The sequence below is a fragment of the Rutilus rutilus genome, assembly GCF_951802725.1.
Source record: "Rutilus rutilus genome assembly, chromosome: 16".
In the NCBI taxonomy this organism is placed as follows: Eukaryota; Metazoa; Chordata; class Actinopteri; order Cypriniformes; family Leuciscidae; genus Rutilus; species Rutilus rutilus.
In genome coordinates, this window is record NC_140224.1 from 24,329,471 (window position 1) to 24,355,292 (window position 25,822).

The window sequence follows — 25,822 nt, forward strand, 5'->3', positions numbered from 1 at the left end:
CAAAAACAGCGTCAATGAGATGTTCTCGCTAATATGGTGAAACCAACATGCATATGTGTGCATTTTTGCAGTAGGTGTGATGTAAGCAGTTCAATAGTCATTTAAAGAAGAGGCCTGGCAACGCTTAGAGATGCAGACTTGTGGCTTTCTCTAACCGTTCTGATACACTCTTAAAAATAAAGGTTCTTTATTGGCATTGATGGTTCCATGGTTCTTTAGATTATTAAAAGTTTCTTCACACAAAGAGTGTGAGAAGATCTTTAGGGGGCTCAAAATGGTTCTATGTGCTGTGAAACCCACTTTTGGAACATTCATTTATGAGTGTATGACTGTTTTCCATCAACTACGTGGTTCCAATGCGTGGTTTAAGTCATAACAGGGTTAAAGGGGATCGATTACATGTTTGTTTACATACTGGTAGAAGCCTGTCTTATTAAAAGGGAATGGCTCCAGGACAGAGTTGAACTAAAGTCAAATTTGATCCAATTAAGTCCTACTCCTGGAAAAGACGCTCTACATTATTTTTCCATGGTCGACTGTCATGTTTGCTTGTTTATCCACGTTTAAAGATTAATATTCAGCCCTGGAGAACTTTCGCTCATTTTTGGATCCATCTTGGACACTTCACATTGGATTGCCAATTGTTTGTTTAATACGCGACTCTGAAACTGAACTTTTCCACGGCCAAATGCGCACAGAACTCGCGGAGCGCGCATGACGTGTGGACTGTGAAGCCAGATTCTCGGGATCGCGCGCTGGAAGGCAGCCGCTAGATGTGAAGTGCACCAATCAGTTCGCGCAATAGTGCCGATAGCACGCGCAACACAGGAGTGGCGCTCACGAGCTCTTTACCAGCGTCCGGTCAGTCAGTGTCACTGGAGAGCTAGTGCGATCCTCGGCAGTGTTCTGAGACTGCACTAACTGCTCCGGTTATTACTGGAAATGTCATGAGAATGGACATTACGAAAACTAAATAAAGGCATTTGTGAGAATAATACGCGTTTTTCTTCTTTCGGAAAAGTTAAGTGAATTCATTAGACGCAGGACAAGGTTGTCTTCAGCATTGGCGCATCATGACAGCCGAGAGAGAGAAAAAAAGGTAAGTCGCAAGAAATCATTTTATTACTGCTTGAACTATCAGTTCTGAATTTACTTTTGTTGTTTACCTTACTTTGAGATTCTCAGCTGAGATTTGCAATAATACTGGCACCAGAGCGAAACAAACTGCTGTTTTAGCCACATATCGAATTAAAGGATTCCTAATCTTACTGGTGTTGTATTTGAACTGATATTTCCCCTCCTTTATATATATATATATTTTTTTTTTTTACATAATCTCCCCCTTAATTTTAGTTTCTCAAGACTTTGATATTGGACAGGTCCGCGCGGAACCTATTTTTGGCTCGCTTTTGTTAATGGACTCGTTTAAATGGCTTGAAAAGTTATTAAAATGTCATCACCAGAGTTGCATTGCTACTATGAAATAACAACGAATGACACACTCGCTGTATCTCAATATGACTACGGTTAAAAAAAGATTAGATACAAATAATTATGTTGCAATCATGATTGGACATGTTCAAAATACATTCATTAGGCTATATAAAACAAAACAGTTTATTAAACAAATTGATCCTCAGAGACAGTCAGAGTGAGAATAAAAATAACTAATAATAAATAACTACCTGTTGAATTCAAATATACTCTGAAAAATATTTTATAATAAGCATAAGTTTCTTTGTTTTCATCCATCATCTATAATTTCTACTGGTTTCATGAATTTCTAGAACTCAATTTTCTTATTTAGTAATTCAATTCAAAGTGGTCAAAAGAGTGCACTGAACTTAAAAAATGAAGGCAGCAATTAAACAAAATGTTACAATATTTTTTAAATATTCAGATTTATTTCGGAATTATTGTGATATTTTCTCTAACCTGAGTAACATAATTAACAGTTTTAAAAATCTTTATTGTGTTTGTTCTTTTGCAATATATTGTTTACAGTACAATCCGTTTGGACAATCATGCTAAATTTAGACGAAAAGGTCAATATGAAGTAGTGCAAACATTATGAAAAAGTGTTTTGTCTTTTTAGTCTAATTCACCACCTACTTCTGCTAATATCTTTGTCAGTTTGATCTTAACTATTACACTAATACATACTAATACATAATTTAATAATACATAATTAGCAATGAATAATACATGTATTTATTGCTGTTTTCCAAACACATTTGGGATTGATGACCTAATTAAATCCCATTTCAATATTCTACTCAGACACCGAACCCTCTCTTTCACTGTCCCATCCTCCGGTCACTCAAATGTCTTTATCCTCCAAGATACAAACCCATATAAGAAATCAGTTGTTAAAAATATGCATTTGTTGCTCGGTGTAAATTGTGACTTGGTGATCTGCTTGGATGACATTCTAAATTCAGATATTGCCAGATAGTAAAATAAACCAGCACCGGCTCTCTGATGCAAAGGCATATTGAAGATGGTTATATGTTCCTCCGTGTGTTTCTTGCTGGCTTGTTAACAGGAAGGTAATGTTCCAACTGAAACTGAGTTGATCAGATCAGGGCTCACCTCTCTTTTTAATATGGACAGCGCGAACAGGTGTGTCCCTGCTCTGGTTGCTTCCATCACTTTATCCGATTCTTATCTCTTATCTGGTTTGTTTAACTTGCTCTACGAGTTTTCATTAGCACTGTGATTTACTGTAATGTGTTTTGTAATTGGTGCCAGTGGGGTAATGTAATCATTTAACTGTGCTATTTTAATGACATACATCAAAGCTTGGCTGCACAGAAGCAATTTGCAATATAATACATACGCAATAGGATTATTCTGACACCCATGGGTTCAGTTATCATATTGTGTTTAACACTGATTCTTTCATTGGTTTATTAGTTGGCAAACTAAAGGTTGGCCATCTCTTTGAGGTTTGGGAAAATAGGATTATCTGTAGTGAATGGCTGCTCTGTACAGTCTGGCTTTTGGCTTTCTGTGAACTCTGGCCTAATCTGGTTGCAGAGAGAGAGATAAAGGGAGGAATGGGTTCACTTCGGCCTGCTAATCACATGATCTGCTCCCTTTGACAGGTTTTGCCTTGGTTGTACGTGAAGGCGCCCGAGGCAATAGGTGATAGTTACAGCTATCTTGCCATTGTGTTTGCAAGGTCGTTAGGAGTCGTGACAGCTCTTTAGATCCTTTGCTGAAATACAGACTATTTTTGTGTCATACCTGTTGAGAGTCTGATTGACACTTGTAATGTAAAGAACACTGCATGTTGAGAACAGTTGGGAGGGGCTACATAGCTGTCGGTCTTGTTATTTTGTTCTAGTAATTCCACAAAAGGTGAAAAGATTGTAAAAGAGGGGACAAAGAAGTGAAAACGGCCAGCAGGCCTCTGTCTTCAGGCTATACCTTGACCTGTAGTGCATCTCTAATTCAGAAGTTATTTAGCCAGCTAATGTCGAAAGCGTTTGCAGCGTAACTGGGGGTTGAGGTCAGCAGCTGGACTGTGTGGGAACAGAACTCAGTAGCCTAGTAGAGGGCAGAGGACACAACTCCCCTTCATTTGAGAGATTGAATCCAGTCTGAATGAGGCCAAAGGGTTTGTAATAACTACATCTCAGCAGAGAGATAAACCTTTACGCTCAGCTCACATCCAAGGGCTGTTTGGGCAGTGTAGATCTGGATTGTTTTACTGAAAAAATAAGTTAGGACTCGGAGTTCACACATTAGGTGATGGTTTCTGATTTCAGCTGGCTGTGAGAGAAATGTTTCTATATGGTTTAAAACAAAACCACTGGAATGGTCAGATATGTTTTTGTTATTATAAATCAAGTCTAACATGTTATGGGCAATATGCATAATGCTGATGGGTTTATTAAGCATGTTAACTCTCAACAGGTAGGTTACATCGATATGCCAGTAAAGGTGGCGACAAGTGACTTAGTCAATGTTATCAAACCCATAGTGAGCAATCTCTATCAGTCAATCTATATTATTCACTCAGCAGATTCATTCGGACCACTGATTTATTCAGGAATAAAACAAATAGCTTATGACTACTGACTTTATGAGCGAGTCACTGAATCGTTTACTCAACCGATTAGTTTAAAATACCAAACTAAACTTCGCTATGGTGTCTTCTTGCAGATGTGCAGAAGTCAATTCGTTTGTAAATTACTATTTTCGTTGATGTACATAACAAAAATAGGCAAGGCAATCTCTAAAATGTAAGTTACTACAAACTTCTAGTTTGTTGAACTTGCTCTTGCTTGTGTGATATTGATTACTATATTATTATAGATTTGTTCAGTTATGAAATGTGTATCAAGTGACATTTCTGGCATTGATATGGTGTAACTGCTTTCAAACCTCAAGAGATCCACCTGGGTTCTCTGGAAAAAAAATTAGTTTCTATTTTAGTTTATAATGTTGTCTGGTGGTGTAACGATCACCAGCGAGAGTGCCCGGGATAACCATCAGAGGGCACTCCGACCCGGACAATCACCACACATCCACATACTCCATTCCCCATAATCCTTTGCCCAGACCATCATCCATTATCACATTCACCTGCGTCTCATTATCCTGTTCAGCTCACACTATAAAAGCCTGGTTCAATCTGTTAGTCTCTGCAAAGTCTTGTCTGTGTTTTTGTATCCTGTTTCGTCCATGTCCTGGTCCTCTTGATTCTCTGCCTGTTCCCTCGGATTTCTCTCTTTGCCTCAGCCTTGATATTTTATTGCTTGCTTGGATTGTTTGTTTATGTATGACCCTTGCTTGTTATTTGGATTACGTCTTTGGATTACCCTGTTCAATAAATACTGCCTTTGGATCCTCCACCTTCTTGTCTCAGAGCAGTTTGTGACCGGTGGGTTCATGATTTTCAATGCATATCAGACTATCAGAATTAGGGAACAATAAGCAATGTGCAAACTAACTGATGCATTGTGCAAATTTTGTAGTGAGCAGCATTTTAAAACATAAAGCATATCAAAATTGTGCATATGCAATATCAATAATATGTTATCTCTTGTGCTATAGTTAAATTAAAATGGCCTGCTATTAAAAAAAAATGTCCTTGACATATGACTGACACTTGCGTGAATTTAAGATTTGGATAGTTTCCAGGAAATGATAAGAAATTAGAGCATTTGTAAAAGGCCATATGCTGTTAGAGATTGTCTGGTAGCTCTCGATTACACAAAATCATTTCATTAGTGTTTTGCTGCAATTATTATATAATTGACTGTATAAGCGCTCAAGCTTTTACAAGCAATTATATTGATTGTATAATCAATATAATTATTGATTATAATTCCCCCCGCCCCCCACAAATGAATGCATTGAACATGTGAACTATGTATGAGTCTGCATTATCTTTCCCCATTTATTTAACCATTGTGTCTGTATTTTTAGAGCTGCACTTGATTTCTGCTTGTCAAAACCTGATGAGGTTTCATATATGGCTGGAGACAGAAGGCAGTAACTGTTTGGGTCGAAATGGAAGTTGCCATTCCTCATTTAGCCCTGAGAAAAAGCAGACAGAAAATTCACGTTTAATTCCCATTGGTTTGACCTCTGAGTAAAAACAATCAGCCATTTTCTGTGAGAAGTATCCATAGTTACTATTACAATGACAATTTTCTTTCTGAAAATGGGGGTAGTGGAAGGGCATAAATGGGGCATGTTGTGGTTGCCAAATATGCTGCTGTATAATAGAGGGCTGATTATCGCATTCCTGCACCCCCGCACTGTGCTGTGCGCATTTTACAAACACTCCCAGAGCCGGGTTGACCTGAGCCGGGGGAATGGGGGACCCACACTGGGAGGCAGCTACTGGAATTACACCGCTAGATCCTGGTCTCCCACAGACACTGAAACTTAGTGCTGCATACAGGCCATGTGTCATGTGTTGGTATCTGTGTTAGTGTGTTGTTATGTGTACGCATTAGAGCACTTGTGGTGTTTCGCCAACAAACAGTGCTGTGGCTTGGTTTTTGTTTTGAGGGCACAGTGCACTGTGGCACACCGCACTCAGAGGCCATTGAGAGTTCACTTTTCTGTGCCACACTCTCTTTCACACACTGGCAAGCCACAAACCGCAGAAATCTGTCACCTGGCAAGATAAATGTTCATGCATTTTTGTTTTCCTTTCACTCTCATTTTTACATTTTCAACCTTGGGTGAATATTCCTTTAAGCTGTACGGTTATATATAGAATGCTATATGGACTAATTTATTGAAGTATATGCTGCATTACTTTTTGTCAACTCACACACTACCATTGAAAAGTCTACAAAATATCTACAAAGTCTACAATCTACTAAAGATTTCTATTTCTTTTAAACTTTCTGTTCATCAAAGGTCAAAAATCATGGTTTCCACAGCAGCACCACTGGTTTCAGAATGAATAATAATAAAAAAAATAGTTTAGCATCAAATTAGCATATTAGAATTATTTCTGAAAGGTCATGTGACACTGAAACCTGGAGTAATGATGCTGAAAATTCAGCTTTGCATCACAGGAATTAATTTCATTTTAAAATATATTAAAGTAGAAAACTGTCAGAATAATTCACAATATTACTGTTTTTTACTGTATTTGTGATGAAATAAATGCAGCCTAGGACTTCTTTCAAAACTATTTTAAAAATCTTTCCGACCCCGAACTTTTGAACTGTAAGTGTACTTGACTGTCAGGTTATACTGTATAACATGCACTGACAAGCTCAAGATAGACATCTGCATGAGCCTGGCCCTGTGACCTGACCTGACCTGACCCAGCCCGATTTGACTGGTACTGTATTTCATTTATTGTGTCAAATTTTAAGAAAAAACTATTCTTGAACCTGTAATGACTCAGTTTTTTTTTTTTTCCTCTGCAAGTGAGTAAAATAAACCCTGATGCACTGATTCTCACAGGTGTGGTTTTTGCAATGCTTTTGTTTTGACTCAAAGAGGACATAGTTTCACAAAAAGTATGCTCAAAATAAAACAAAATATTTTAAATAATAGTTTATTTTTATTAAAATGGACCCAAACTTGTCCCAAAATGTGGCAGTTTGTAAACCTGGGCTGAGATTAAGAAGCACTTTCGACAATTTTTGTTTGGTCTAAAAGTAATTTTTTTATATTTATGAACATTTACCTAAATTTCACGGGTGAAATCCAATCATTTCAATCTTAATCCGTGCAATTTGGTATTTCACATGAGGACGGAAACATTTTTACCTCACAGATTTTGCATCAGGTTCAAGTTTGGTGAACTGTGGCACACGAATTCACCATGTTGACCAATATAAAGCTGCTTGGTTTAGAAGTGACCCCTGCATGACCAGTGCTTAATTTTTTGTTAATAGACAATAGACTTTCTTTTCCCACAAAGTTTCCCTATTGTGACTGTGCCAACAAAAAGACAATATTCAATCAAAGTTAAAGTTCATTGTTTTACTCTCCTTCCCACATCAAAATGTATTAAGAACAATAAATAATGTAATGTACAATTAATGTATGTGAGTATATATCTCTCTAATCACCAATTTAAAAACATCGACTGCACACAGTATCCGAGCTGAAGCTCAGCCGACAGGCTAAGTTGTTTTCATCAGCCTCCTCTGTTTTCCAGGCATCCTTCAGAAAGGCGCAAGGAAAAGTCTCGTGATGCAGCACGCAGCAGGCGCGGTAAAGAGACGGAGGTGTTCTATGAGCTGGCCCATCAGCTGCCGTTACCCCACAGCGTCAGCTCTCACCTGGACAAAGCCTCCATCATGAGACTAGCTATCAGCTTTCTGCGCACACACAAACTCTTCAACTCAGGTACGCAGCTACACAAATATTTTTGTGCATATTCTATCTGTTGGATTTTCATTGGATTTGTGTATTGTTGTTATTGCTTTTGTTATTTTTCCAAATTTTGGCTTATGTTTTTGATGGTCGACATCGTGATTTTGAAAAAGATTAACAAACGTGCTGGTGAGGATGTTTAATAGGAAGTTCTGTATGTTGTCACCTTGGTAGCTGCTTTACATATTGTCGTAAAAAAATGGTTGTATATATTATTTGCAAATTTACAGTAGCTGCTGTTCAAAAGTTTGGGTTCTGTAAGATTTGTACATTTTTTGGAAAGAAGTTTCTTCTGCTCATTAAGGCTGCATTTATTTGATCAAAAATACTGAAAAATAGTGAAATATTACGACAATTTATTGTCGTTTTTATTGTAATTTATTTAAAAATGTATAATTTATTTCTGTGATGGCAAAGCTGAATTTTCAGCATCATTACTCCAGTTTTCAGTGTCACGTGATCCTTCAGAAATCACTCTGATTCGGTGCTTAAAGGAGAACTCCGGTCAATTTTAACATTGAGCTAATTTTTTTGTACATTTGGAGTGCTGTCAATACAGAGAACAACAACAAAAATCGGTGTTGCCTACACCGAGTTATTCTATTTTTAAAATTTGCACCCTATTGACTTCAATGGGGCAAGTAGTAAGCCTGCTTTTTAGCCTCTTAACATCCTTTAAGTGTCATTACAAGTGCACAGAAAATGTGAGTGATTCCTTCCGAGTGAACACGGGTGGATCTGACTGCAGTAGATGTTAGAGATATTAATAAAAATGAAGTTAATTCAGCCAGCACTCATACCTTTGTTTACATCCTGTTTTCGGTGGAAGGCCATAGTAATCGATTGTCGAGTTCACGCGCGTGATCATAGGTAACTAAGCAACAGTGGAGACTCAGACTGTCAGCCCAGCCGATGACGGTGCTGTGTGGTGTTCTGAGAATATCAGATCTGATGGATAGTTCATCCGAATCAGATGTTGAACACACAGAGGATTTTTTTGAACTCGACAATCGATTACTATGGCCTTCCACCGAAAACAAGATGTAAACAAAGGTATGAGCGCTGGCTGAATTAACTAATTTTCTAATCTAACTAATCTAATATTAATATCTCTAACATCTACTGCAGTCAGATCCACCCGTGTTCACTCGGAAGGAATCACTCACATTTTCTGTGCACTTGTAATGACACTTAAAGGATGTTAAGAGGCTAAAAAGCAGGCTTACTACTTGCCCCATTGAAGTCAATAGGGTGCAAATTTTAAAAATAGAATAACTCGGTGTAGGCAACACCGATTTTTGACGTTGTTCTCTGTATTGACAGCACTCCAAATGTACAAAAAAATGAGCTCAATATTAAAATTGACCGGAGTTCTCCTTTAAGAAACATTATCAGTGTTGAAAACAGTTGTGCTGTTTAGTATTTTTGTGAAAACAGTGATACATTTTTCTCAAAAGAACAACATGTTATCTTTGTTAATATTCTAAATGTCTGTCACTTTTAATCAATTTAATGCATCCATGCTGAACAAAAGTAACCCCAAACTTTTGAGCTGTAGTTCATGTCAGTCCAAACCTGCGTTTGGAGATGTCTTCATTTGGAAAGATGTTTAGAAATAAAGTAATGTTGTTTTATACTAAGAAATGGTTTCAGGTTAGTTTGTAGTTATTATAATTAGCTTTTCATAAACACTGTAGAGGTCTGTGGTGTGTCCTCATTTAGACAGCTAAGTAAACATGTTTCAGTGAAGTTGGGGTGGGTAGGTCTATGATATGTCCTGTACTCCTTAATATATACAATAAGAAATGCAGGAAGACAGACAAAGAGCACTGCACATTGTTTCCAGACTCCAGTCCTGACGCACATACATGTGTACAGTATGTGTGCATGTCTCTGAGAGAGGGGGATTAAACAATGAAAAGGGAAGAGATGGAATCTGGTGTGTGATGTGGAAGTGGGTGGGGGAAGATCGATGTCTGTGGAGAAACAGGGAAAGAGAGAGATAGCGAGATGTGGAGTAATTAGGGGCTGCTAGTGGTATTGTTTTCTATGAACACTGTACAGTGAATTCTTCTCACACTCTTTTCTTAGCCACAATAATCTCTGTGTTGGCGCCTTGCGGGTCTGCCTGTGATATTGACGTGCTGTACAGTCTGGATGTTCTGTTTTATTATTTGACTCTTGATACTGTAGGTCACTGGATTATAAAACTAGAAGCTGTATAAACTGATTTGTTCATTGTTGAGGTGTGAGGATGCATTGTCATAAAATTATAGTATCACTTATAGGTGTTAAAGATGTTGGCCCTGTCCTAAATGGCACACTTCATATGCACTTGCATCTCGTGGACTTACAATGGCTGCTGCGTGTGTGTGTCCCTTAAGTCCACTAGACCGTAGGCCCTGTCTCGTTTGTCACTGTAGGTTTCAGAAGGGTGCTCAATGCGCACTTTAGCCTGAGCATGCAAGCTCCCCTGCAGACTTATACCCGACAGTCAAAGTGACATTACGTCAAAACGTGTGGACTTAGAGGAAGATTGTGAGGGCTTAGGGTTCCGTTTGGGACAGGGCTGTTATGATTCTCATCTAAACCATATCTCAGTCGTAATCTTTCTGCCATAATGAACTTACCTCATAAGGAGTCATTGGGGCATCATATTATATCCTGAATTACTAGCAAAGTCCTTCTGAAGATGTGAATCTTTGAACCCTCATTAGCAAATGGCCCAGGATAAAAAAGCCAAGTCAAAATGAAAATATCTCTTTAACAACTGATTGACCAAGAATAAATTGGGAGCAAATGGAGACTTGCAATCAAATTTGCAGCTTCTCTTTTGTGTCTCATTTTTAAACGGCTCAGTTTTCAATAGAAAGTTCTGTAAAGGACAATTCAACAGTATTAGAATAGCAATAAAAGAGGATTGTCTCTTATGGGGAAGACAATTCACAAATGACAGTAGTAAACATGTCTCCTAGATAGCAATGAGCTTAAATGAAGAGCAAATGGACACTTTTGTCAAGTCTCCTGCTAATCAGATTTTTGAGCTAAAGAAAAATTTCACAAATTGTTCTCAAATTTGAATGAGCTCAAACGTTTAAAATCAAATTCTTCCGAGACCAATTGATCTGAGCTAGCCAGATTAAATGTATTGCCCCATGCTCTTACTGTAAATAATCATATTACTTATTATTACTCATATCACTTACACTATCAATGTTTCTTTTTTTCACCAATGCTGCATTCATTTATTATCAGTAAAAGAGTATTATTGTGAAATATTATTGCAATTTACTGTAAAATAACTGTTTTCTATTTTAATATATTTTAAAGTGATATTTATTGTGTGATGGCAAAGCTTCAGTGTCACATGATCCTTCAGAAATCATTCCAATATGCTGATTTGTTGCTCAAGAAACATTCTTTATTATAATGATCAATGTTGAAAACCATTTATGAATGTCTTTACCATCACTTGTGATCAATTGAATGTGTCCTTGCTGATTTTTTTTTTTATTAGTAAAAAAAAAAGACAAACTGACCTCAAACTTTAACGAACCTAAATTAAACATACTGTAACTGTTCCTGACACATGAAAGAGCAAGCCTATCAGAGAACCTTGTTTACAACCTGATGCATAAATGATTCTTATAGAGATGGACAGAGGCTGACAATTCTGAGTTCTTGGGTTTGGCTGAGAGCCAGAGAAGTAAGACATAACAGTGAAGTATTTATAGCAGCAGAACGAATGCAGCGGGGCTTGAGGTGGGAGCGCAGACATGGACCACCTGCTGATACCTAAACGCACAATGCGGACACACAGTGCTGATGTCTGAGCAGGGTCAAAGCCTCAGCGCTCAGGACCTCAGTGCCTGATCTGAATGAGTATGGGAGGAGGTCTTATCTGCAGGGAAGCAGACATGAAACTCACAGCGTGGAGCCTCGCTTTAATTATTTTCTCAAGTTGTTGATTCTTTTCATGGCATTGTGTACCTCAAACATCCCCTCTTTACTGATCAGCTGAATAGCTCGTTTTTATTCCATGTTACTGTGTGAATTACTTTTTAATTGAATTTGGGATGTTTACTTTTTTTGTGAAGCAAAATGGTGCTGTGTGTGATTGCGCCTTAACATTGGATTTGGATTTGTTTTGATAATTTGCCAGTGTAAATTACAAAAAAGACCTGTACAGACACACATACTAAGTTGTCTTGTCTTTTGTCCCAGGCCGCACAGTGCAACAAACCCGGTACCAGGATGACAGCCAGATGGACAGTCTATATCTGAAGTCTCTGGAAGGCTTTGTTGCTGTGGTAACATCAGATGGGGACATGATATTCCTTTCAGAAAACGTCAGTAAATTCATGGGCCTTACGCAGGTGAGTCTCACCTCATTTCCTTTATTCTTTCAGAAGAAAAGCTTAAATTCTTTATTCTTAAAGAGAAAACCTGTAAAAGCCTTCTGTTACTTCATTTATAATAGCTGAGCATTTCATTTTACTTGCCTCACAAAATGTTATCAGGTGGAACTGATAGGCCACAGCATCTTTGACTTTACTCACCCCTGCGATCACGAAGAAATTCGAGAGAATCTCAGTGTCAAATCAGGTGAGCATTTTTTGGATACACTGTTACCTTTAAAACCAAAATGGCTGAATCTCCTAGTCCTCTTTATCTCTGGGTGTAATTTGCCATGAAGATGTCCTTTTCTGATTGCACTTATCGCAGTCAGGATGTTACATTTTGTACATTCCTGTGATGGTTCGTGTGAAGACAAATCCACTTTTTGTCGGTTTTTCGTTTTTTCGTTTTTGTACAGTCCAGCCTGTAGTCTCTTCTGTAAAGACTTGAGGGCTATATTTTTTTCAAACCAGTGTTCAGAAAGTTCGTTTGTACAGTTTTTGTTTCTGTAAATGCTTCTATCTATCTATCTATCTATGGCTAAAATATTTGGGGAAAATTTTAATTGTAATTTTTCTGATATATATACACACACACACACACACTATATATATATATATATATATATGTATAATATTTGTATTTTTTTTTTTTTAAGAACTCCATGTTTTCTGTGTTTGTAGGACTGCACAATTTGGACAAAAAATATTGTTCAAATTATATATCAATTTGAATATAATTCAATAATAATAATTATTATTATTATTATTATTAATAAATAAAATTAGTAAATAAAATAAGAACTAATTTACTATTGTAATAATGTTATTTCACTGTCAAATAAAATAATAATTATTTGATTTTACAGTACGACTGTAAAATAAATACAGTCATATGAGCTGGACTAATCCATTGCCATAAACAAGGGGAATTGTTTTACTCAGTTTTATTATTTTCATTCGTTCATTTTGTTTAATTCAATAATTTACATATAAAAAAGATGTTTGGCTTTAAAAAGATTTTTTTTTTTTGACAATGACAGGAATTCAGCAGACTTGATTTGAATAGTTTCAGTGCTAAACATAGCTTGTGAATTTTATACTTTCATGTCATTATTGGCACCAAACTTTGTGTGAACTCTGGCCCAAGTTTCTGTAAATTACCATTTCTGTTGCTATCATATAAGCAGTGTGTGTTTGCACACAGACACACACTCATAATGACAGTGAGTGGGCCTTTCCCACAGCAAATGCTCCTCCTCCTCTTGTTTTATCTGTCTCTCACTGTCTCTTCCTCTAATCTTTCATGAGCCTGTCACCTGACCTGTTTAGAGCTCTTGAGCAAATGATGTAATTTTCTTGCCATTTCATTGGCCACTTGGAGATAATTCCTATGCAATAGCCCATAGAGCTCAATATACTGTAGTTAAGGTTTCGACAGACTGATTCAGCTTCGGTTGAACTTTGCACCTGGCATCCACGACCCACTGACAGAGCAAAGTCCTCTGAATGTGCTAGAAAAAAAGCTTTATGGCCAGCACAATGGTCAATTATAAATACAAAAAAAGATTTTTAAGTATATATCTTAAGAGGTGTTTAATTGGCAGGACCTGTGTATGGCAGAAGAGGTAAAGACATGAGCACGGGCAGAGATTTCTTTATGAGGATGAAGTGTACGGTCACCAACAGAGGTCGCACTGTCAACCTTAAATCAGCCAGCTGGAAGGTAAGAATGCATAAGCATATCATAAAGCTTCATGCAGCGTACACGTGCATGTGCTGTCAGGTAAAACATTGTGTCGCCGCTCTGTCTTTCAGGTGCTGCATTGCACGGGGCATCTGCAAGTGTGCAGCAGCCGACCCCCTCAAGTCCTGTGTGGGTTTTCGGAGCCACCCCTCACATGCGTCACTTTGCTGTGTGCGCCGATCCCACACCCCTCTAATATCGACACACCTCTCGACAGCAAGACGTTCATGAGCAGACACAGTATGGACATGAAGTTTATCTACTGCGATGAGAGGCAAGGGACTGTTCACTAATTAGAGTGTGAATGCACATGTGAATGTGTGTTTGTGTATATGTGTGTGTGGTGGGCCCAAAAATATCTGAAGCTCTGAACACAATACACAGTGTCTGATGTATTTCCTATTGAGACAGGACTTTTGTGTAGAATATATCAAAAGAACAGTGATATTTTATTCATTTTTTATTTTATAGACATTAATTTATTCATTTTTTACATTCGTTTACAGCCATTAATCGTGATTTGCAGGTGGTTTTAGAGGGAGGGACATACTCATTCTAGAGAGCATTTGATTGGACAAATATCAATGTAGTTCAGGATGAGTCATACTGTATTTATTGTCTGAAAGATTATGTATGTATCTGCTTAAACTTATGCTACATTCAAAAGTTTGGGGTCAGTTTTATTTTATTTGTTTATTTTTTGTTAATACTTTTTATTCAGCAAGAATGCATTTGAATTTTCAATCAAATAAATGCAGTCTTGGTGAGGATAAAATACTTCTTTCAAAAACATAATCTTACTGACCACAAACCTTTAAAAGGTAATGTAATTTTGTGAACGTTTAGGAGTACAGTAGCATATGGATCGCCACACATGGACTATCAAAGCTCTCATTTAGATTTCATTGAAGATCACTGTATCTTTGGTAAACAGTGCTGTTTTTCGTTTTTGCGCTTATGTTGAGTGCATGTAAGCAACATTAGTGAGCTAATATGTGTGTTTCAAAGGTCACTATTGGGAACTCTTATCCTAATCCTGTTGTGCTACTACCTGCATTGTTATCAGTGTGTGGTAAGGGAGAGTGATTATGAGCTTTTCTTGTTTTCTTGCTACATTTCTTGAAAGCTCCTAAGGGGCACAATTGACTTTTCTAACAAATCTTGCATAACAAACCAGTGGAGTTAATTTGTCCCCTGGCAATATGGGGCCGGGGCTGCTCTGAGTGCCTGGTCACCCATCTGTACACTGCAGTGGGTGTGTTGTGGAGAAGGTTAACAGCTGAGGTCAGATATTTGCATGCTTCCATTTAATGGAGCTTATTATTGACCGCACGGAGTTCATTAAAAGCCCATACTAAGGAAATGAGAGGAGGCTACTCCAGAGAAAAACTGCAGGTTCAAATAGAAGAAAAATAACAATTGCATGAGTTTGAATGGAGTATTCAACATCACAAAAAATGATGTGGTGAAGATATTGAGCATTGCAACAAATGCGTTTGTGATTAATAGACAAGCCCACATCTGCTTTCAATCTAGCATTTGCTACAGTGCTTCAAACACAAAAGAGGATGTGGCCTTTGTCTTTTGGAGGCACTGTGTTGATACGTGTGTGCTGTTCTGTTCTGTCTTTTAATCCAGCAAACAGACATCACAGATAATGATCAGACAGACCAAGTACGACTCTTTTGCACAAGAGATTTATAGCTCCAATAAATAAGGGTCCTGCTTGTAATCGTTTGTTCTCACTAAACTAAGCAGAGAGTTTACATTGGCTTCCAGCAGCACAAGTTTGATTGCTTTCACTAGATGTAATCAACAGTCATGAATCTTGGTTAATGATGGCTTCAGTGCTTTAATTCAATCACACTTTGTTTTGACGGTTCCATTAGTTTTATTCTCGACTTCTCTTTGTGTTTCAGAATCAGCAGCTTGATTGGATACCGACCTGACGAACTTCTTGGCCGTTCGATGTATGAGTTTTGCCATGCTTTGGATTCTGAAAGCATGACAAAGAGCCACCAAAATCGTGAGTACCTGTCTACATCCAACTAAAACAAAGCCAGGAAACAGAAAAAAACATTAAAAGTAGGATTTTGTGTGGTCCTTTTCTGTTTATACATGAAACAGCTAAACAGATTTGAATTGGAGATGCCAGTCTGAACAAAGCCATAAAGCAAACAAAGTGTTTGATCCATTCTCTTTACCTCCATTTCCTGCACTGGATCAAACACACCAGAAACAACGCAGTAGCTTATTGTGTGAATACCGTTTTGGCTAATTTACCTATCTTTTAAGCAATCTTGACTTCGTCCTGAAATGACTCACAGTCTGGAACAGAACCATGCCTCTCATCTCTGTCCATGGGTAAACTACGTGAGTTCAAAACCTTGAAGACCTGTGGTGTTCCCATGGGCTTGATGACTGAGGGAAACAGATGTCCCGCCGGGCTCCAGGAATTGTTGAGGGATATTTATAAACTGAATGGTTGTTGCATTGCATTATTTATTTGCTTAGCAGATGCCGTAGACTACGTTTAATGTTTTCGGCCACTTTACTTTGGCCTCCTATCTTAAACCTACCATATAGTTCTATTATTAACTATTTGGAAAAAAAAAACTACATTTTTTAGTGCATTTTTATACATGGAAGCCCATTTTCATTTGTAAGAAGAAAAAACGTGCTTTGGTAAATCATAATTTTGAGATAAAAAGTCACATGACCTAATTACGAGATAAAAAGTTGAATTTATAACATAAAAACTTTCTAAAAACTAAGTCATAACTTAGTATGTCATATTTATGGCTTTATCCCATAATTTTGACTTTTTATATAAATTCCGACTTTTTATCTTATAATTATGCATTTTTAATCTCATAATTTACCAAAACATAATTTATTTTCTTATGTGATGGAAATGGGCTTTCATAGTTATGTAAATCCATAGCTATGTTTTATTGATTACTTATTGATTTATTTACATTATTTATATTTTTAATGTATTATCTCAGGCATAAGCAGTGCATAAACTTTTTTTTTTACAGGTGCAATGAGATTAGTTCCCTCACATACAATAGTTTACAGTTTCATCCTAAACCACAAAATGAATCCACTGTTTACAAATCTTGTTTTGAATGTGATTTTCTTTTTGTATATTTAGAGGACACTGATTTGATTGTTGTTGCCACATTGAGGCTGAGTAGATGGCCTGAATCCCATTATATGTCCTTTGACTTCATCTATAACAGCCCAAAAGCTCTCAGATTTGCTCCTTGAGGATGGCCCACCTGATTAGCTAGTGCATTAGCGGCTAACAAGCCTTTGAAGTGTGCAGCACCTCTGTTCTGGTTTCTCTGATGTCTTTAATCCAGATCAGTGCTCTGGTATTCTTCACTAGCCTCTTCCAGTGATAAGTACCTGGAGTATTAAGATCTTTTGATTTGAAAAATGACTACACTTACATGATCTGCAGTAATGGACCTTATTCAAAGACTGTATTAGGTGTAAGCCATTTACACGGTGTTACATTTTAAAACTATTCAGTAACACTTTACAATAAGATCTCCTCTGTTAACATTAACTAACATGAACTAACAGTGAGCAATATATTCTTGCAGCGTTTATTAAACTTTGTTAATGTTAGTTAATTAAAATGTTCATGTTCGTTCGTAGTACATTAGCTAATGTTAACATATATGTCTAACTTTTGATCTTAAAGATGTATTAGTAAATGCTGAGATTAACATGAACTAAGATTAATAAATACTGTAAGAAGTATTGTTTACATGATGCGGAGCCTATCCCAAATAATGTCTAACAAGGAAATAATGAATTTGCCATTTATGTTACAAAACACAGTGTTGTATTATGGTTAGATTTACTTTAATAATCCATCTATTACTCCAGATCTGAATATGGCCATTGAAATTAATGCAATCATGCTGTTCAAATGCAGTGCTTATTCTGAGTATTGTCAATAGTCATATTAGTTGAATGCATGTACGTAAATGTCCTGGCTATTGAACCTAAATGGAGATGTTGAACTTTTTCATGACCTTTAATATCTTAATTTTATGGAGGATTATGAGTGTGCGTTTTATTTACACTTTATTTTTTATTTAATTAACTACATGTTTAAGATGTTTAAACACAGCATAAAAACTATTTAATAAAAGTTTAATTAATAAAAAATTGTGTACAATTATTTAAAATGTTTGTTACATTGAGAAATGAAATAATAACTTTTTAACTTGAATTTTTAACTTGATTATCAACTGATGAAAAAATATATTTGGCATACATATATAGTGTATCCATTTATTATTAGTTACATTTAACAATTTTGGCCATTCCCTCTTTTTCTGTGTTCTTCTTCAGTTTGTAATAAGGGTCAAGTGGTGAGTGGCCAGTACAGAATGCTAGCGAAGCACGGGGGCTACGTTTGGGTGGAGACCCAGGCAACCGTCATCTACAACAACCGCAACTCCCAACCACAGTGCATCATCTGCATCAATTACGTCCTGAGGTACTGTATTGAACGATGGTATTAAATGATGATATTGATACTTATGGTACTGTTCTCACGCTGTTGTTGCATTTCAGTTCTGTTGAGGAGCAGTCCCTCATCTTCTCCCTGGATCAGACTGAGGCTCTTTTCAAGCCTTACCACATGCGTAGCATGGGAGAACTGTTCAGCCAGGGTGGAGCTTCCTCCGTTTCAGAAGCTCAGGACATTCTTTTCACTAAGCTAAAGGAGGAGCCTGAGGAGTTAGCTCAGTTAGCGCCCATGCCAGGAGACGCCATCATCGCCCTGGACTTTGGTCAGAGCGCCACTCGGCACTACTTTAACCATTACCCCTACAATACCTTCACCCTCTTCACGTCCTCAACCCCCGATTACAAAACTACTCCCATCCTGCATGCATGAACTCTTACTCCTTCCCTTGGCTCTCCTTATTCTACCTCACAATCACAACCACACACATACACTGCCCAGGTCATAAGTCGCGGCAGACGTTGTTGTACTGTAGCTCAGTGGCACTGTAGCTTGGCTTCGCTGCAGGGTACGCAATATGTGACAAAAATAAAAGGAAGCTGAATCTTTCTGCTCCACAGCACATGAGCATCTTATGGCTTAGCGTTGGCTTTAGCATAAACAATTTTGCATTATTAAAAATACAGTTTTTGTTTGTTCGTTTTTTTATAATAAAAGTAAATGATATTTCAACATCACCTGTGTTTTTGAAGGTTTACCAATGACAGCTGGCAGTGTTTGTGTGTTTATTACCCTCACCACGGGGCTATAATGGGTATACTAATTTCACTTTTCATCACAATGCATGTCTTTACAAGTAAAACCACTGCATGTAATGGAATTAACCACCTAGTGACCCTTTCAACAGTTTTAATTGTTTTTGGTGATGGCTGAGGTTGTTTTTAACATCCTAATTAATTATGTTACCATTTATTCTCATGTAATTTGCACTCTGAAAATGAGCCAGATCATAGTCAGTACTAAACTTTTGCACATTGTGTTGTTTAAGGTGTGTATATCCACTGTTAGTTGATCTTCCATTGCTCTAGGGTGAATTCAGGTTGATTGGGACACTTTTTTCCAGTCATCTCAATGGCAAAAACTGTCCCAATCAACCTGAATCCCAATCAACCTATGATACTGCATCTCATTTCAGTTATTTTTATCGTATTTATCGTCAGAGGCATTGTTTGACTTGTGTCGCGTCCAATGCATTTGCAGAAAGGCCAGAGTTTGAAGAACCTTCTTACTTCTCCAAGTCCACCAAGCTTCCTGTGGTGGGACCGTCTTGGGTTGTGGACACGCCACCTGATGGCAGTCCTGATAGAAACCTGCCCAGCATTCCCTCCACCTTCACCGTACCCCAGGCGCCTCCTGCGGGCAATTGCACGCCCTGTACCACACCCTGCTTGAGTGGCTGCAGCAGTAGTTCTACAGTACGTCCCATCCCCATCTGTGACACCAAGGACATTATCATCCTGTTTTTCAAAAACAGTCATTTAGTTCTCATGGTCATTTATGTTGCTGTACCTTTAAGATTTCTAAATTCAAACAATTACAATTTTTAAACAGTATGTTTTTATAGTACATTGAAATTTGGTTTCCTTTAAATAGTGATGTAATTATGATTTGTTTTACATGTTGGTGTTTAAGTGGTTTAATGTGTTTGTCTGCAGCCTAGCAGTCCAGTAGATTACTGTGGCAGTGGAGAGAGTGATCTGAAGGTGGAACTGACAGAGAAGCTGTTTGCTCCTGAATCTGTAGCAACAAATCCCACAGACTCCCAGGTGAGTGAGGCATTTCATCCGTAATAGTTCAGATGACATCCAGGTTCTACGCAGTTTCAGTCATAGTCTTTGTCTTTTGATATATCCTTTATCCTTTTGTCATATTCATTAATTTAGACAATTTTACTCTATTTGATTACAGTGAAATATAACTTAAGTAAACAGACCATTCTTTAACAATGTGAGTTGCACATTATGACCAGCTTGTAAGTTCAAGTTCACCTGTTCATTCCCTTCAATGCCTGTGCAGATGCAAGACGTACAGTAATATTACATTTACTTTGTGGAGATGGCTGATTAGTCGCATATACACTACTAAAGAAATTAATACTTTTATTCAGCAAGGACACATTAAATGGGTCAAAAGTGACAGTAAAGAATTTTACAATGTTATAAAATAAAATAAAAAAGTTATTTTGAACTTTCTATTCATCAAAGAATCCTGAAAAAAATGTCACTGATTCCACAAAAATATTGCGCGGCACAGCTGTTTTCAACATTGATAATAATAAGAAATATTTCTTGAGCATATTAGAATGATTTCTGAAGGATCATGTGACACAGAAGACTGGAGTAATGGCTGCTAAAAAATACATTTGCCATTACCGGAATAAATTACATTTTAAAATATATTAAAACAGAAAACAGTTATTTTAAATAGTAATAATATTTGACAATATTACAAAATTATTATATAATAATATATAATGATATATCAGCTCTTTCACCCATATTCCTGGCATACTTATTACTGATTTGTTCAGAATTTTTCTTTTTACATTGCAAGAAAATTGTTTTCTCATCAAGTGTTTTAAATGAATATTTGGTTGACATGCTATCTAACTGTGTGCAGTTGGACCTGAGCGATCTGGACCTGGAGACTCTTGCTCCATATATCCCAATGGACGATGAGGACTTCCAGCTGCACCCCGTTTGTCTGGAGGAGCCGGCGCCTGACACAAGTCCAGGCCTGAGCAAAGCCCTCCAGCACAGCTTCAGCAGTGTAGCTGACCTCTTCCAGCCCCTGAGTCCATTCCCTCCTGACAACAAGAGCAGTCCTCACACGTGTCCAGACACGGCTCATGTGCAGCCTTTCCAAACCGCACCAAACGTCCCACTCTCTTCTGAAGAGGGTAGACAGAGTCTTCAGTGGTCCCCTGACCCACCCTCACAATATCAACGCACAGATATTAGATGCATGGATGACGGAAACACAACAGATCCAGGACAAACATGCAGTTTCACTGCTGTACTGCCACAGCAAAGGTGAAGAGAGTTCATCATTCCCTAACACATGCATTTTATTTTGCAATACATGAACTAGGCATCAATGATTAACTAGATTAGGATTTAGTGCAAGTCAAGCAGACAGCTGAATGGGGTTTTAAAACTTTTTGATGAAAGTGCAACCAAATATAAAAGCAGCTATATATTTGTATGCATAAAGACCCATTTATACTCTGTGAGAAAATTGTTGTTTGCAATTTAAATTTTTTTATATATATATATATTCATAGCACTTAAGCCAAAAGAATTTAAAATATTATCTGGAAAATGTACTTTGTATTAAATTGCATTGTTCGATATACAACAAAAGAGACTTTTGAGTTCAATTAAAATGACTTTGTATAACAATTTCCACAATTAAAACATTGTTCCAAAGCTTTACAGAGAATACTGTTTTGATGAAGATAATTTTTTCTAACCTGTGGACCCTAGTTTGAAAACCCCTGCTTTAGAACAAACACCTAATCAGAAAATTTTAGGGAATTTCAATGCATTCCTGCCCTGTACATACACTAATGTTCAAACATTTTTGAAAGTCTCTTTTGCTTACCAAGGCTGCAAAAAATAAAAACAGCTATTGTGAAATACTATTACAACTTAAATAACTGTTTTCTCTTTGAATATATTTTAAAATTACATTTATTATTGTGATGACAAAGCTGAATTTTCATTATTTGACAAAGCTGTCTCCCATTCATAGTAATATGAGTACACTGTCTAAAGACTATCTAAAGTCTTTGATTTAATGCAACTAGTAACTATTAAAACTATTATTTTCTTTTTCTTAAAAATTTTTAAATAATAATCTTTAATGACCCAAACTATTGGACAGTAGTGCACTATAAATAGGTTCATAATGTTCATTGATGGATTTATTTTCTTCTTGCTATTTTTAGGTTTTTTGAGAGCTTTGCCCCTGTACAGAAAGGCATGAGCATGGGACAGATCGCTCTCCACAACAACTTCAAACGGAAGCGGCCGTCAGAGTTCGGTTTGTCATGCTCTTTCTCCGATATTCCAAAGGTAAGCTCTCAGATCTCAATATAGCCTAACGTAAATGAATGAAGTTTATAGTGATACCAAAGACGGAATATCAACTCAACATGCGTGTTCAGCAGGTGGTACCGCCTCACAAGTCTACAGATGCAATGCGGAAAAGGATGAAGACGATGAACGTCGACAGCTGTGCCTTCTCTGTCAGAAAGTCTCTCAGCACGAGTGTGCTCACAGGTACTCTCTCTTTCTATCTTTAGTTGTTTTCCAGTGTTTCAATACCCAAATTTACACACTCCGTTGGTCCTTCTTCATAGACAAATTTCCATGCATGCAAAGTGGATTGGTTGCTTGTCACGGCTGCAGTCAATCTCTCAAAGGGACCTCAGAGGATCTCAAACAGCATTTGACAGAGTCATTCTGCTCTCCCAGTAACAGACAATACCACATGATGCCTTCACACAAACACTCAGGTCAGTCACCAGCCCTTACAGCACAAACCGAAATATTACCAACACTTCAACAGTGACAAATATTTCCAACATGATTCATATCTTGGCAGCATCGAAGGGATCATTGAAATAAAATAACAGTTAAATAATTGTATTATTTACGCACCCTCATATCATGTTTTCGAAAGACGTCTGTTCTGCTAATCAAGGCTGCATTTATTTGATGGAAAAATACAGTAAAAACAGTAATATTGAGAAATATTATTACAATTCAAAATAACTTTGTTCCATTATATTATATTTTAAAATGTAATGTATTCCTGTGATGGCAAAGCTGGATTTTAAGCAGCCATTACTCCAGTTTTCAATGTCACATGATCCCTCAGAAATCATTCTGATATGCTGATTTGCTGCTCAAGTAACATTGCTTCTTATTATCAATGTTGATCATTTTTTATGGAAACAAAATGTATACATTTTACATTTTAAGTTTACATTTAATCATTTAGCAGACGCTTTTATCCAAAGCAACCTTATGTATCATTACTGTCTTTACTGTCACTTTTGACCGGTTTAATAGGTCCTTGTTGAAAATCCTTGTGTATATATTCCAAATTTGGAAGTCATACAATAGATTTGTGTGAAGACCAGACCCAAATTGGACCAATTGTGTCGTTATCTATGTGACATCTGAGTTACAGTTCTCTTTTATTTTTGACAGGCATGATAAGTCAACTGTTGGGCCCATCCTTTGACTCGTACTGTCTGCCGGAGCTGACACGATATGACTGCGAGGTAAACGTGCCTCTACAGGGAAACTTGCATTTGCTTCAGGGCAGTGACCTTCTGAGAGCCTTGGACCAGATCAAGTAGACCCAGAGCTTCTTCAGCGATCCATTCACCCAATGCTTTTTCATCCCGTCTTTGTCTGTATATGCTGTTGTCTTGTATGCGTGTATTATCAGCCTTTATTTAGACCTATTTGTACATTTTCCTTTAACATCTGTGTGATATTTTAATATATATTTGAAAAATCTGATTGTTACTTGTTTAGAATGTGTTCGGACGTACCACGTTCTGTGCTACTATCTCAGACTCTAATATTGTCTTGTGCCTTCAGATGCTAAGTGTTCTTAACATTTATGGTCAGATTTGCCAGATTCACTGTTGCAGATTTTGCTATGTAGAGCATATACAAAATATAATATTATATATAGTATAAAATAATGGTAGTTTAATTTGTAACTTATTCATTCAGCTTGGTATACAAATACTGTGTTTATATAAGTCAAAGATAGTTAAATGTTTTGCAAAAACTATTGCCTTAAATATTTGCTTCGAATTTGTACCAGCAACACATGTGGCTTAAAACCGTGTCTCTCGGAAATGTGTCTGTTTAGAACATTATTAGTGGAATCGTATGCCTCAGCTATCCCCTCAACACAATCATAATGAGAAAAATGCTGTAATAAATGCATAGTTTCTGTCATTTAAAGCACTTTATTTTAAAAGATGCAAATAGAAGACCAAAATGGAAAAGCCCCAGTATAGTGGTATGTCTTGGCCATCTTCTCAGGCCCACCAAACACTAACCCTACTCTATAATATCTTTTTTCTTTAATAACTGAATTGTAAATTCAAAATATTATTTTCTCATACAAACATATATTGTGTCTACATTAGATGAGGTTAGAGTTCTATGTAACACGTGAAAAAATGTTTGTATTTGGTGTTCAGAAGTGCCTTGGTACTTGGTCTTGTCTACTTATCAGTAGACATAGATGAATCTGTAGCTTTCTCATTTACAGTACATATCTAATATATACGGTTATTCGATTTTGTATTGTGTATCACCTTCTTGTGATACATTGGGGTTTCTGTGTGTTTCTTAACAAAATATATAAAGCTAATTTTATCATAGTTTTCGAGAGAGTCTGTGATTGTTTGTTCTCAGGATAGTCATTTAAAGTAACAAGCATTTGTTTGTAGCATTAAAAGTTATGAAAGATTGCATTGTCTAAAGCAAATTAAAACGTAAATGGTGCTACTTGCAAATCATTCTCAGCTTATTTCCATCCTCACCTGTCACCCTTCTTTTATGGGCATAGATCTGAATGGTTGTAATTCATTAATGCTTTGCAATACAGACCTAAGGTTGGTCTCTTTAAAGAAGACACTGAAGTGGAAGCAGCTGTAAAATTTAAAATTTACTGTAAAACAAATTTAACTAAAGATTTTTTTTTTCATACAAAATATATATCTACACTCACCTAAAGGATTATTAGGAACACCTGTTCAATTTCTCATTAATGCAATTATCTAATCAACCAATCACATGGCAGTTGCTTCAATGCATTTAGGGGTGTGGTCCTGGTAAAGACAATCTCCTGAACTCCAAACTGAATGTCAGAATGGGAAAGAAAGGTGATTTAAGCAATTTTGAGCGTGGCATGGTTGTTGGTGCCAGACGGGCCGGTCTGAGTATTTCACAATCTGCTCAGTTACTGGGATTTTCTAGGGTTTACAAAGAATGGTGTGAAAAGGGAAAAACATCCAGTATGCGGCAGTCCTGTGGGCGAAAATGCCTTGTTGATGCTAGAGGTCAGAGGAGAATGGGCCGACTGATTCAAGCTGATAGAAGAGCAACTTTGACTGAAATAACCACTCGTTACAACCGAGGTATGCAGCAAAGCATTTGTGAAGCCACAACACACACAACCTTGAGGCGGATGGGCTACAACAGCAGAAGACCCCACCGGGTA

General features: G+C 37.1%; 1 protein-coding gene across 2 annotated transcripts; it reads left to right on the plus strand.

Annotated features, from left to right (window-relative positions):
- Nucleotides 1-853: 853 nt before the first annotated feature.
- Nucleotides 854-24,980, plus strand: epas1a (endothelial PAS domain protein 1a). 2 transcript variants are annotated; one of them, XM_084434021.1, is made up of 16 exons: nucleotides 854-1,099; nucleotides 7,649-7,839; nucleotides 12,091-12,242; nucleotides 12,387-12,471; nucleotides 13,871-13,989; nucleotides 14,082-14,284; nucleotides 15,930-16,036; nucleotides 18,385-18,532; nucleotides 18,610-18,827; nucleotides 19,763-19,977; nucleotides 20,218-20,328; nucleotides 21,182-21,594; nucleotides 22,512-22,638; nucleotides 22,731-22,845; nucleotides 22,926-23,081; nucleotides 23,782-24,980. In XM_084434021.1, the coding sequence occupies exons 1-16, from the start codon at nucleotides 1,074-1,076 to the stop codon at nucleotides 23,931-23,933; spliced, it is 2,538 nt and encodes an 845-aa protein (XP_084290147.1). In that variant the 5' UTR covers nucleotides 854-1,073; the 3' UTR covers nucleotides 23,934-24,980. The 2 variants fall into 2 exon arrangements, with proteins under 2 accessions (XP_084290147.1, XP_084290148.1); XM_084434022.1 differs by having other exon boundaries at nucleotides 22,734-22,845.
- Nucleotides 24,981-25,822: the final 842 nt, after the last annotated feature.

Excerpts from the sequence above, each read along its gene's own strand:
- epas1a (XM_084434021.1), top strand. The coding sequence starts at position 1,074 with ATGACAGCCGAGAGAGAGAAAAAAAG. Across the intron at positions 12,472-13,870 it reads GAATCTCAGTGTCAAATCAG|GACCTGTGTATGGCAGAAGA; the intron begins GTGAGCATTTTT and ends TTTAATTGGCAG. Across the intron at positions 23,082-23,781 it reads GCCTTCACACAAACACTCAG|GCATGATAAGTCAACTGTTG; the intron begins GTCAGTCACCAG and ends TATTTTTGACAG.